At 46.8% G+C, this 14,427-nt stretch overlaps 1 protein-coding gene across 3 annotated transcripts in view; it reads right to left on the reverse strand.

Moving 5' to 3' along the window:
• The window catches only part of Ap1m2 (adaptor related protein complex 1 subunit mu 2), a 10,723-nt gene extending 4,508 nt beyond the window's left edge, over positions 1–6,215 (reverse strand). The window contains exons 1-8 of one of the 3 annotated variants that reach the window (XM_015489013.2): positions 6,051–6,215; positions 4,371–4,527; positions 4,034–4,101; positions 2,158–2,288; positions 1,901–2,048; positions 1,682–1,808; positions 1,069–1,217; positions 895–966 (exon numbers count right to left, since the gene is read on the reverse strand). In XM_015489013.2, coding sequence (XP_015344499.1) covers positions 895–966; positions 1,069–1,217; positions 1,682–1,808; positions 1,901–2,048; positions 2,158–2,288; positions 4,034–4,101; positions 4,371–4,527; positions 6,051–6,092 — 894 coding nt within the window. In that variant the 5' untranslated portion in view covers positions 6,093–6,215. The remainder of the gene's footprint in view (positions 1–894; positions 967–1,068; positions 1,218–1,681; positions 1,809–1,900; positions 2,049–2,157; positions 2,289–4,033; positions 4,102–4,370; positions 4,528–6,050) is intronic. The other 2 variants (XM_015489014.2, XM_048795485.1) reach the window with 2 other exon arrangements.
• Positions 6,216–14,427: the final 8,212 nt, after the last annotated feature.

Genomic DNA, 14,427 nt, shown 5'->3' on the forward strand with positions numbered 1-14,427 from the left:
TTTTTTTTTTTTTTAATCTTTATTTATTTATTTATCTTTATGTGATGCTGAGGATCAAACCCAGTGCCTCACCCATGCTAGGCAAGCACTCTGCCACTGAGCCTCAACCCCAGCCCCGCCCCCCACTTTTTTTTTTAATATTAGTTTTGGGCCAGGTATATAGCTCAGTTGGTAGAGTGCTTGTCTCACATGCACAAGGCCCTGGGTTCAATCCCCAGCACCACAAGAAAAAAAAAGAAAGAAAGAAAGAAATGATATTTTTTAGTTGTAGTTGATCACAATACCTTTATTTTATTTATTTATTTTTATGTGGTGCTGAGGATCAAAGCCAGCGCCTCACAGGTGCTAGGCGAGCAGTCTACTGCTGAGCCACTACCCCAGTCCCAACCTGCAAGTTCTTTGACCTGCAAGTACTCCGACCTGCAAGATTTTTGGTCTTCTCTCACATCCCTCAGTCTCTGTACAAAGTACAGAGTCAGTTAAAATTACATAACGAATAGTTAATACCCCTTTTGTTATTGAAACATTATTGAGAACTTTCTTTGTGAAAATCACAAGTTAAGGACTCTGAAGAGGTGGGCACGGTGGCACATGCCTGCAATCCGAGCTACTCAGGATGCTGAGGCAGGAGGATCACAAGATCGAGGCTGGCCTGGGCAACTTAGGGAGACCCAGTTCTAAATACAATAAAAAGGGGTGGGATATAGCTCAGTGGTAGAGCACTTGCCTAGCTTGCACAATGTCCTGGTTTCAATTCCCAATATAAAGAAGAAGAAAAAATAAATAAACGAAGAGGAAACAATGCAGCAGAAGAAGAACAGCAGGAGGGTCGGACTAGGAAAAAGACAGGTGGGAAAGACCATTCCTCGTTAACATGTTCGCCGCAGGACCCACCTTGACCATGATCTCCACTCGGCTATGGGAGAACTTCTCGATGACAGATTCAATCCATATCAGTGGCTTGACCTGCAGACAGAACAGAAGAGTTTTCAGAGACTCTGGGATCAACCCTCATCCCAGCTCATCTACACCACCACCCCATTCCCACAGGGCTTGACCACGCCTCACCTGGGTGCTGAGGCGGTAGGACATAAGCTCAAAGTCACCGTCAGGCGGGATAAAGGAGATGGTGCGGTCATTGTCAAAGCGCGAGAGGCGCACACACTGGTGGAATTTGACATCCTCCAGCTCCACGGACTTGTTCTTGCTGCCTGAAACTCGGAGGTCAGTAAAGACAGTGACCTTGGATGCCAGGGTAGGTATTTCCACCTTCCCTACCCAGCACTACCAAGGCGTAGACAGATGAGGAAACTGAGGCCCAGAGAGCATAAGCAACTGGTAGGGCAGAGCTAAGATGTGAAGCCAGAGCCTGGATATTGATGTCAGCCTTTTAAACATGATGCTGATGTGTCTTCTCCCACTAGAATATCAAGGCCATGAGGGCAAGATAGAGAGCTGCTCCTGGAATGCAGCAGGAGGATGTCAAATTCCACCAGTGTGTGCGCTTTGACAATGAAAAAGCTTTTGCTCAGTTAAATTGCAACTGCAGCACTGTGATTGACCGGCAGAGGGCGCACGAGAACTTATTTCAGATCTGACTGCATTCCTTGGGTTCCCAGGTGCCCTGGGCTCTCTGGTTCCCTTGGGCATGCTTGGGTCAGAGGATCCCCCAGAATCTTACGGCCAGTGAGCTCAAAGAGCACGCGGTCATTGAGGCCAAGCCGCAGCTCAGGCATTCCGGAGAGAAACACCTTGAGCTTGATGGTCCCCACGATCTCACTCAGCAGGACACTGCCATTGGCGTTGACCTGCAGACAGACACATGGAGGTCAACAGGCTTAGGGTCCCCTCTCCTGCTGGTAGGCCGTGATGGGGGTGGAGTGGAGATGCGGGGCCTCACCAGTAGGTTGACAGACTCTATGACATCAATGAAGACCTCATTCTTCTTGTACTTGATGCCCTCAGAGCGCCAAGACACGGCGTTCGTTACCGTGGGTGGCACCCGTGACTTGCCAGTCTCCAGTTTGTTGCCTTGCTGCGTGATGTACCTGGCAGGAGGGCAACGGGGACCAGCAGCTAGTCCCTGGAACACCTCTGGGCCTTCCTGGATTCCTTCCACCCACGGCCCAGCCGCAGCTGCCCATGTGGCCCACTCACTCCTGTAGGATCTTGCTGTCCGTGGTCTGTGGGAAACCAAAGTCCATGAGCTCATCCAGCAGCTCATAGACAATGACAAAGTTGTCACGGATGCTCTCCTCCTCCAGCTCCTTGAAGTATTCACAGAAGACCTGGGGTGGGGGCACACAGATTGCCACATAGGTGTGGCTATGGCCATGGGCTGTGTCTGCAGTCATTGAAGCCACCATCCAAAAAGCAATTATTGAGTACCTACTCTGTGCCTGTGCTGGGACATTAATGTTAGAGAAAGCAGACAGGTTCTCTCCCGTCATGGGGAAAATGGAAAATGGACGGATCACAGAACCAATCCAATCCAATCAGGGACAGTAAGGAGGAAAATACAAGCAGCCACAGGATCCTAGAGGGCAGAGAGGTCTAGGAAGATTCTGTAAAGAAGACTTCTGGAGGAAGGAATTAAAAGGATTTTATAAATATATGTATCAAGCATGTGTGTATTTTTTGTTGTATGTGAGCCATAGAGAACTGTAACTAGCCGGGCATGGCGGCACATGACTGTAATGCCAGTGACTTGGAAGGCTGAGGTAGGAGGATCACGAGTTCAAAGCCAGCCTCAGCAAAGGTGAGGCCCTGAGCAACTCAGTGAGCCCTGACTCTAAATAAAATACAATAGGGCTAGGGATATGGCTCAGTGGTCGAGTGCCCTGAGTTCAACCCCAGCACCCAAAAAAACAAAAACAAAAAAAGATCTTCAGTCTATATGTATAAGGTGTATATAAAAAATAAATTATTTTCTTTTTGGGGGGCACTGGGGATTGAAGTCAGGGGTGATTTATCACTGAGCCATATCCACAGCACTTTTTATTTTTTGTTTTGAGACCGAGTCTCTCTAAGTTGCTGAGGACCTCTCTAAGTTACTGAGGCTGGCTTTGAACTTGCAATCCTCCTGGCTTCTGCCTCTCTTGAATCACCCAGATTATAGGTGTATGCCACCACCTAGAAAAATATAAGGTAATTTCATGTTTGAACCTGTGTCACATCCCCAAGATAGCTCAGTGGTAAAGCACCCTTGGGTTCAATTTCTAGTACCAAAACAAAAAAAGTTCCAAAAGAAAGTTGCATGTTGTGCTGAACTTGAATAAAATCCTGTCATGATTCCTAAACAATACAATCTACAACTTTATATAGATTTACATAGCACTTAGTATTATAATTTCATCTTGAGATTACTTAAAGTCTACAGAAGGATGTGCATAGGTTCTATGAAATACTAGAACATTTTATACAAGAGACTTGAGCATCCTTGGATACTGGCATCTTGGAATGTCCTGGGACCAATCCCCAGTGGATATCAAGGGTCGACTGCACTGGAGATTGTTCTAGGCACTTTATACATATTAATTTCATTAAATTGCACAACAACCCTGAGGTAGGACTTGTTTAGGGTCAAGTAACAGGAAGTGGGGAAGCTGGGGCTGGATCCTAAGCCCGCTGGCTCAGGGATCTCCCTGGTTCCTGCATTAGAGGAAGAGATGATCTTTTGTGTGGGTGTGTGTCCCAGGGATTGAACCAACCCAGGGGTGCTTTACCACTGAGCCACATCCCCAGCCCTTTTTCATGTTTTAGAGACAAAGTCTTGCTGAGTTTCTTAGGGCCTCACAAAATTGCTGAGGCTGGCTTTAGACTTGCAATCCTCCTGCCTCAGCCTCCCAAGACACTGAGATTACACTGCACCCAGAAGAAGAGATGATCTGAACAGCTAAGGAGCCTTTGATGGGGAAGCACAGGCTAACCCAGAGACCCCTACAGAAGGCCAGGGAAGGCTGGTTTCCTGGGAGATAGGACCCTTGAAAGAGGTGGGCACAGAACAGTGGGCCAATGAGAGGCCAGTACTTACCTCCACAGTCTTGTAGAGGAAGGAGTATACCATGGAGGCATTGGCATTCTTCAGTGTGGTGGCCACCACTGGGCGCAGCAAGGTTAAGGAAAAGGTGACATTGGAGGGGTGGGGCTCAAATGCAGTACAGATCCTGAACTTCCAATCTATGTCCCACCACTACCCCCATGCAAAGTTCAGATCCTGAACTTCCAATCTATGTCCCACCACTACCCCCACCCCTAGAGATAACCCGAGTCACTGCAGATGTGCTATGCAATTCCTGTCCTTAGGTCACCCTCTCAGTGCCTAAGTGCCACCACCCTGAGCCCCCAGGGGCCCTACCTGGGCTGGATACAGTAGAGGTTACTGTGTTTGATCCACAGGAAGTGGACCCGGCCATGGCTCAGTAGTGGTGCCAGGGCACCCTCCTCCTCCCGTTGCATAAGCAGAGGCATGAAATGGTCAATCTCGCTCATGGCCACATCGCCCTTATAGTTGCGACTGATCAGGGGCTAAGGGTGGATAAAGGGGATGACCTGGTCACCCCCAGTATCTGAGAACCCACAACCTTGGGGCCTCAGAGTGTCCAGTTCTGGCTGGATTTCCCAGTTGAGGGGAACAAGCCAAGGCTCTGCTTCTGTGTGCCTCAGTTTCCCTGCCTATAAAATGGGCACATGATAACAACAGCTAATGTATTCAGAGCCCTCACTGAAACCCAGCGTGCTTCCTGCCAAGGAGGATTGTGCTAGCATGGTGGTGCACAGCCTGTAATCCCAGCTACTCCCAGTGTCTGGGAAGGCTGAAGCAAGAGGATCTCAAGTTCAAGGCCAACCTGAGTAATTTAGCAAGCTCCTATCTTAATATAAACAAGGGCTGTGATGTAGCTCAGCGGCAGAGTGCTTGCTTCAAATGCATGAGACACTAGGTTCACTCTCCATCACCGCAAAAAAATAAAAGGAACAAAGGTTTGACATTTCTCAGTTTATTTCATTGTTGCCACATCAGCATCTCCGCCTTACAGATTGGGTGAATTGAGTTTATAAGTCATAAGAAGTGCAGAAACAAATTGAACCAAGGCTTCAGAATTCTGCTCTTGTCCATGGGAGAGGTTGGTATTACCTGTTTTTATTTTATTTTAATTTTTATTTGCTGGTTTTCTTGAGGCTGGGTTTCCCTATGTTGCCTAGGCTAATCTGAAACTCAGTGATCCTTTCTCTGCCTCAGCCTCCTGAGTAGCTGGACTATAGGCTAGTACCACCCCCTAGCTGGGCTCTCACTACTATTTTTTTTTTTTTTTGAGGGGGGAGTACCAGGGATTGAACTCAAGGGCACTCGACCACTGACCCACATCCCCAGCCCTATTTTATGTTTTATTTAGAGACAGGGTCTCACTGAATTGCTTACGCCTTGCTTTTGCTGAGGCTGGCTTTGAACTCGTGATCCTCCTGCCTCAGGCTCCAGAGCCACTGGGTTTACAGGCATGAGCGGCCTCGCCTGGCTCTCACTACTATGTTTTCACCTTCACCATCACTGTCATCACCACCTTTAAGGGCAAGGGGTTTCAGGAAGGGGCAAGGCAGGCCCATAGGGAAATGAGGGTTCCAGCCCCTTTCCCCAGAGGTGCCATTAACACTGGCGATGGAATGAATCTCGATTTACAGAGCGCTTAACTTTGCAGCAGGGCCACTAAGCCAAGTGGTTTATACGTATTCTAATGAGCACTGGGTGGGGACCTTTGTTGTTCCCTTTGGGGACTGAATCCAGGCCTTGTGCACGCGGGGCGAGCACCCCACCAACTGAGCTGCAGCCCGGCCCTGTTGTCCCCATTTTTACATAAAGGGGAAGGGAGGCTCTGAGAGTCTGACTGACTCCAGGCCACTTGGGGAGTAAGCGGGACTCCCAGGAATTGCTGGGGACGGCGGTGTCCCCCACGCCTCCAAGACCTGCCTAGCCTGTGCGGAGGAGAGAGGTGGGCCCCGGATCCCACGGAGCGCGCCTCACCTGTCGGCCCCACAGTCCCTCTAGTCACCCTCACCTTGCCCTTGACGTCAAGAATGAAAACTGCTGAGGCGGACATGGTGGAGGCCGGTGGACCTGGGAGACGGACGGGGCGATCCGAGAGGCGACGACCGTGCAGCTTCCTCTTCCTGCGGAAGCGCCCGCACCCAGGTGAGCGCCCAGGTGAGCGCCTCTTAAAGGGGAGGCCGCCAGGTGAGCGTCGCGGTCGGCCGACCTGACTGGCCACAGGGTCTGGGAGGAGCTAGACTAAGCGCGGAACCACGGCCCCGCCTCGCCTTCCCTAGGCGCTCAGGAGTGCTGGGGCGCACAGAACCCGGTCCAATTGACCGCCCGCCCTCCATGCGCCCAACCATCCCTCCTTCCATTCCTCCCTCCGGCCATCCTCCACTTAGTCACCCTTCCTGTTCATTCCCTATCTCTCCCACAGGAATGTCAGTCCCAGTAGGGGAGGACCTCGTCCTGTTTATGTTTGTCCCCAGAGCCCCTCGCTGTCGACTCAATATTTGTCCAATTCATCCATCCATATAATAAATTTTACTACTAAATGACTCTTTTCAAACTCAGTCGTTTTTCCATTCAGTGCTAGAAACCATGGATAGCACTCAGAGTAGGACAAATGTAGCTGCTTTTCTTAATCCTAGTGTTCTTTTTCACTCATAAAAAAAAAAGAAAAAAAGGGGCTGGGGATGTGGCCAAGCGGTAGCGCGCTCGCCTGCCATGCATGAGGCCCGGGTTCGATCCTCAGCAACACATACAAACAAAGATGTTGTGTCCGCCGAAAACTAAAAAATAAATATTAATAAACTCTCTCTCTCTCAAAAAAAAAAAAAAAAAGGTCTAGATCAGTGGCAGTGATGTTCCTGTAGTTGTATATATGAGGCCATGAGTTCCATCCTCAGCAAAAAAATAAAATAAAATAAATACTCCTACTCTAATACAACTAGATGTTGATAGAATGTCAGAAAATAAGTGGATTATTATATAAACATAATAATAGTCGTTTAACAAATATTTATTGAGCAACTGCTGTGTGTGCTAAACTGGGCATATGGAAGCTGTTTTCTTTTTCCTTTTAGTACCAGGGATTGAACTCAGAAGCACTTAAAGCTTTTTTTTTTTTTTTTTTTAAAGACAGATTCTTGCTAAGTTATCCAAGGCCTTACTAAATTCCTGAGGCTGGGCTGGGGATGTGGCTCAAGCGGTAGCGTGCTCGCCTGGCATGCGTGCGGCCCAGGTTCGATCTTCAACACCACATACAAACAAAGATGTTGTGTCTGCCGAAAACTAAAAAAAAATAAATATTTAAAAAAAAAAGAATTTACATCCTCTTAAAAAAATAAATAAAAAATAAATTTCTGAGGCTGGCTTTGATCCTCTTGAGCCGCTGGGATTACAGGAGAGCACCACCATATCCTACTGAAAGCTGTTTTTTTACAAGGATGATTTATTTATTTATTTATTTATTTATTTATAAAATATTTATTTATTTATTTTAGTTTTCAGCGGACACAACATCTTTGTTTGTATGTGGTGCTGAGGATCGAACCCGGGCCGCATGCATGCCAGGCGAGCACGCTACCGCTTGAGCCACATCCCCAGCCCTCGGGATGATTTATTTAGTAAGTGAATATTTATTTATTAAACATCATCTGTGGCTCAGTGAGAGTTGAAATAGATAATGTCACTGCTCTTTTTCTAGGGAGGCCAAAAGACACAAGGTTGAAATAGACAAAAAAGGGATGATCCTAAGAGAAACAGAAAAAAATAAAAGGCCAGGCGTGGTGGTACATGCCTGTAAACCCAGTGACTCTGGAGGTTGAGGGAGGATTGCAAGTTCGAGGCCAGCCTCAGCAAGTTAGGGAGATCCTGCCTCAAAACAAAGATGAAAAGGGCTGGTGATGTGGCTCCGTGGTAAAGCTCCCCTGGGTTTAATCCCCAATTGCCAGATAGATGGATGGCCTGGAGATGTACCTTGGTGGTAAAGCACCCCTGGGTTCAATCCCAGTACTGAAAAACAAAATCGCACTGCAGGGATTTTTTTTTTCTTGTTTGCTTTTTCAGTGTTGGAGATGGGACCCAGGTCCTGGATCATGCTGGGGAAGCTCTCTACCCCTGAACTTGACCCGCCACCATAATTTTCCCCCAATGATGGAGATTGACACCAGGGGGCGCTCTAGTACTGAGCTACATCTCCTGCCCTTTTTATTTTTATTTGTTTGTTTGCGGGGGTCGGTACTGGGGATTTAACTTGGGGCCCTCGACCACTGAGCCACCTCCCCAGCCCTATTTTGTATTTTATTTAGAGACAGGGTCTCACTGAGTTGTTTAGCGCCTCGTTGTTGCTGAGGCTGGCTTTGAACTCCAGATCCTCCTGATTCAGCCTCCCAAACCGCTGGGATTACAGGCTTGCACCACCGCACCCGACTTTATTTTTTATTTTGAGACAGATTCTCACTAAATGCTCAGGCTGGCCAGGAACTTGCATCCTCCTGCCTCAGTCCCGCCCCTTGCTGCCTGGTGCTGGCTGTAGCAAAGTTTTTGTTGCCCTTTGTGTGCTGGTGAAGCACCAGGACTCCGGAGCTGGCTGCCTGTGTTTGAATCTTCCTTTGCTTTGTACCTTCCTGGATTTCAGCTTGCACATCTAGGAAATGGGGCTAATCATTCTGCTTTCCTCATTAACTTGTGGTACCAACTAAGTGAGTTATTTTATGCAACCTGGTGTTGAAAAACTGCCTGGGATGTAGCTGACACAATTTCGTATGATTATTTAGGTAGAGCATCCCTAATCTGAAAATATGAAGTCAGAAATGCTCCAAAATTTGAGCTTGGGGTGTCGCTCAGTAAGTATGCCCACGGCCCTGGGCTCAATCCCCAGTACAAAAAATAAAAAATAAAAAATAAATAAACCATCACCAACTCTAAAATCCAAAACTTTTTTCTCTTCTTTTTTTTTGGGGGGGGGTAATGGGGATTGAACTCAGGGGTGCTCAACCACTGAGCCACATCTCCAGCACTATTTCATATTTTATTTAGAGACAGGGTCTCACTGAGTTGCTTAGTGCCTTGTGGAGAATGAGGCTAGCTTTGAACTTGTGATCTTTCCATCTCAGCTCCCCACCCCCACCCCCAGTGCTCTAGGATTACAGTCATGTGGCACTGCACCCAACTCAAAATTCAAAACTTTTTGAGTGTTGACATGATTGGCTAAAGGCAGTAAATTCTACACCTGACCTCATATGATCCTGTGTGCTAAAAATGTTGTACAACATTTTGTGTGATCACATCACTATAACTCAGTTTCCCCTCTATTAAATGGACATAATGAACCTGGGTGTGGTGGCTCATACCTGTAATCCCAGTAACTCAGGAGGTTGAGGCAGAAGAATGGCAAGTTCAAGTTCAGTTCCAGCAACTTAGAGAGACCCTGTTTCAAAATAAAAAATAAAAGGGCTGGGGATGGGGATGGGGCTGTAGCTCAGTGGCAGAGCATTTGCCTAGCATGTGTGAGGCACTGGGTTCGATCTTAACACCACATAAAATAAATAAGTAAGGGCTGGGGACATAGCTCAGTTGGTAGAGTGCTTGCCTCACACGCTCAAGGCCCTGGTTTCAACCCCCAGCACCACAAAAAGAAAGAAAATAAACAAATAAAATAGAGGTATCCTGTTCATCTACAACTATATAAAAAAATTTTTTTAACAGGGCTGGGGATGTAGTGCTTAAGCATCTCTGGGCTCAATCCCTAGTTACCCACCCCCCCAAATGGACATAACAGTCATGTGCCCTTTCCTTGGACTGTGGGATGCAGTGATGCCCCATGAACATCAGCAGTTGAGGACCTAAGATCCACCCTAGGGCTTTCTGTGATCTTGATTAACTGTGGGTCAGTTTGGGGGAGGGTGGAGAAAAGAAAGAAAAACTAAACCTCAGCCTACCTCAGATGCGCTGTGGCCTGAGCCAGCCCAGGTCTCATCTTTCCTTCCTCTATCCCAGCCCCAGACCTTTATTAGCCCCAGAGAGTGGGGACTTCAGGGAAGAAACTGAAAAGGCAACAATTATCAGGCCTCCTCCCCCACTCCTTTTTTCCTCTCCAATCCAGCATCTCCAACAAGACAGCAGTATTGCACATTTATTAAGAGCTTATCATCTGACACAGTTTTTTGTTCATATCGTCAGCAGAACAGAGAGGTCAAGCCACTTGCTCAAGGCAAGGAGGTTGTTAAGCCGGAATTAGAAGCTGGAGCCTGGTTCAACCAAGGCTGCTGGTGGCTTTGCTGACTTATGTGGCACTGCCCTGAACACCTCCCAAGCAGGGACCCTCAAGGCAACACTTTGGTTTAGGGAAGGCCATTATCTTCACTTGACAGAGGGAAACTGAGGCTCAGAGAAGATAAGTGACCTGCACAAAGTCATCCAACTGGAATTCCAGCTCTTCCAAGCCTAAGTCTGAGATTCTATGCTGCCTCTGCCCAAAGGAGCGAGGGTGGGGGTGCTCTGTATTCCTACCAGCCACGAACCTTGAAAGAATCCCTCTCCTGGGGCCCTGAGATGTTTTCAGACTGTATAGAGAACCCGAAAGCCTGGGCCCAGCGCCCTGGAATCCGAAACTCAAGGTTTGTTTGGCTGAAAAATTCATGAGCCCAAAAGCTTCAGCGGGGTCAGAGAACAGAACAGCTCTGTGTTCTGGCTCTGCCCAGCCTGCCCTGCCTTAGATACAACCACCCCCGTCCCCCAGAGGCTGTATAGCCTTGTCCCAGTTCCTCCCAAATGTGGGCATCCTCCCTCAGGGACCTGCCTCCGGGGGCCCCATCCTCATACCCTTCTCCACCCACTGAAGGCATCTCTCTGAAACTCACAGTTGCTGGGGCCCTCACTCACTCCCCCACCCACCATGGCTCCCCATTACCCTGGAGCTGCCCTATCTGGCACAACCACACCCTGCTGACCTCAGCCACATGGCACCACTTGAACTCCTTGCCCCAGACACAGTGACTTCCCTAGTTTTAGTTCCTCTCTCTCCCCCTTCTTATGCTCTTTCTTCAGGTCCTGACCCCTGACCCCTGCTTGCAAAACTCCCCCCCCCACCCCGTTTTGCTTTCTTTACCCGCTGTCCCTCCGCACTGCACTCAGCTCTCAGAGATTTTTCTGACTGCCCACCCCTGTCTGGGGCGGATCCCTGCTCTGTGCTTTCCCAGTGCCTAGTGCTACCCTCACAGCCCTGTTGCACCTTATATTTTGAAGTCAATTTAAAACTTTTTATGGTGGCAAAATATAACAAAAATGTGTCATTCAAGCCATTTTTATTATTTATTTATTTGTTTGTTTTTGGTACCAGGGATTGAACTCAGGGGCACTCAGCCACTAGAGCCACCTCCCCAGCCCTATTTTGTATTTTATTTAGAGACAGGGTCTCATCAAATTGTTTGGCACCTCACCATTGCTGAAGCTGGCTTTGAACTGGCGATTCTCCTGTCTCAGCTTCCCAAGCTACTGGGATGACAGGCATGTGCCACTGCGCCCAGCTCGAACCATTTAAAAAAAAAAAAGTTGTAGATAGACACAATATCTTTATTTTTATTTGTTTATTTTTATATGGTGCTGGGGATGGAACCCAGGGCCTCACACGTTGTAGGCAAGAGCTCTACCACTGAGCCACAACCCCAGCCCTCAAACCATTTCTTTTTTATATTTATTTTTTAGTTGTAGTTGGACACATGCCTTTATTTTACTTATTTATTTTTATGTGGTGCTGAGGATCAAACCCAAGGCCTCGCACGTGCTAGTTGAGTGCTCTACCGCTGAGCCCCAGCCTCAGTCCCTCGAACCCTTTTTAAGTGGCATGGAACACACTCTTGATGCAAGCATCACCACCATCTGTTTCCAGAACTTTTTCATCTCCTCAAATTGAAACTGAACCCAGAAAACACTAACTCTCCATCCTCCCTCTCCAGCCACAGGCACCCACCATTGGCCTTCTGTCTCCATGCATGTGAGGACTCTAGGGACCTTTGTGACTGACTTATTTAAAGTTATATTTTGCAATAGAGTTTTTACCTACCCCAGAAACAGATGAATACTTTATCTTAGAGAATGTCATAGAGAAAGCAATCCCCTTTGATTAACACCCCACCATCCTGGTCCCTCTGTTAACTGAGGACTGTCCAGATCTTTCTCTGGCTCCGTGTGTGCCTGTGTGCATGTGTTCCTGTGTGGTGGGTTCCTGATTATTGTTCTTCTCTCCCTCTCTTTTCCCCATATCATGTTGGATTAAGTGACTACGTGTAACTTGCTAGTTTTACTCAACAATACAAGCTAGGAGCCTAGCTAGGCTATGCAAAAGGGATATGACAGGGAATGGGGGAGGAGCGTGTCTGGGGGTCTTGGAATCCAACTGCGTGGGTTCAAATCCTTATACAATTGCATGTTCACAGTGTGACTGTGAGTCAATTGCTTAACCTCTCTGTGTCACTTTCCCTCACTGGAAAGTGGTCACAAAGATTTAATGTGAAGCACTTAATACCTTGCCTAATGCTGAGTAAGCTCTGTATAAACATTCAGTCCCATTATAACTTGCCAAACCACTTCCTCCCCTCCCCCCATGCTAGGGATTGAACCCAGGGCCTCACACAAGCTAGGCAAACGCTTTACCACTGAGCTACACCCCAGCCCTCTCACGAACTATTTAAATTTTTCCATTTTAAAAATGAAACATACGCTGAGAAAGGGCAGAAGTCAAGTTTTCACACACTGAACCCACCTGTGGAAACCACACTTCTGTTTTCTGTCATCCGGAAGCTCCTCTGCCAGCGGCTACTGCCCCTGAAGGCAAACCATGATCTAGGCTCTGCTATCTTGTTTTTTTTTTTTTTATTTGATCAGTTAAAAGTTTTGTTTTGTTTTATTTTAATATTTAATTTTTGATTTTATTTTTTAAATACATGAAGTGGAATGCATCACAATTCTTATTACACATATAGAGCACAATTTTTCATATTTCTGTTTGTATATAAAGTATGTTCAAACCAATTCATGTCTTCATACACATACTTTGAATAATGATGTCCATCACATTCCACCATCATTGCTAACCCCCTGCCCCCTCCCTTCCCCTGCACCATCTAGAGTTTCTCTATTCTCCCATGCTTCCCCTACTTATGCCATTATGGGTCGGTCACCTTACATCAGAGAAAACATTCGGCATTTGGTTTTTTGGGATTGGCTCATTTTACTTAGCATTATTTTCTCCAACGCCATCCATTTACCTGCAAATGCCATGATCTTATTCTCTTTTATTGCTGAGTAATATTCCATGTGTGTATATATGCCACATTTTTAAATTTTTACTGAGGGGTATGCTCTGCTATCTTAAGTTGATTATGTGTTCTAGAATTTTATGGAAACAAGTGTCTGATCTCTTTCACTGGGCATTATTATCCTTATTTTGGTGCTGAAGTTTGAACCCATCGTGCTGTACCACAGAGCTACATGCTTCTTCAGACTTTTTTATCTTATCTTGTCACAGGGTCTTGCTAATTGCCTAGACAGGCCTTGAACTTGCCATCCTCTTTCCTCAGCCTCCCAAGCTGGTGGGATTTGAGGTGTGTACCATGGAGCCCAGCAAGCTTTTTCTTTTTTGGTACTGTGGAATTGAACTCAGGGGTGCTTAACCACTGAGCCCCCTCCCCAGCCCCTTTTTTAAAAAATAGGGTCTTGCTGAGTTCCTTAGAGCCTCGATAAGTTGCTGAAGCTGGCTTTAAACTTGTGATCCTCCTGCCTCAGCCTCCCCACTGCTGGGATTGCAGGTGTGTGCCACCATGCCCAGCCCCAGCATGCTTTTGTTTTTAGATCCATCCTAGCTGTATGTATCAGTAGTTCATTCCTTTCATTTAATTTTTTTTTTAATTTTTAAAATTGATTCATTTTAATTGTCTATATTGTAGGAGGCATTGTTACATATTCATACATGCACTAGTGTCCCTGCCCCTAGTTCATTCCTTTTATTGCTGAGAATTACATGACATGGAAGGAACACAATTTCTTTAGCATTTACTTGTTGATGGACATTTTGGTTGCTTCTAGGTTTTGGGCCACTATGTAGAAAGCTGCTAAGAATATTTATATAAAAGTCTTTGGGGGGGGGTCTTTCCTTTATTTTTATTTTTAAATCTAATTAATTTGGGGTATAAAGGATTGAACCCAGGGGTGCTCTGCCCCCCACTTGCTTGTTTGACAGGGCATTGCTAAGTTGCTGAGGCTGGCCTGAAACTTGCTATCCTCCTGCCTCACCCTCATGAGGCACTGTGATTACAGGTGTGTGGCTCAGCGCCTACCTGGGGTGGGGGTGGGATATATATATATATATATATATATATATATATTTTTTTTTTTTTTTA

Source organism: Marmota marmota, unplaced genomic scaffold, assembly GCF_001458135.2.
Source record: "Marmota marmota marmota unplaced genomic scaffold, marMar, whole genome shotgun sequence".
Classification (NCBI taxonomy): domain Eukaryota; kingdom Metazoa; phylum Chordata; class Mammalia; order Rodentia; family Sciuridae; genus Marmota; species Marmota marmota.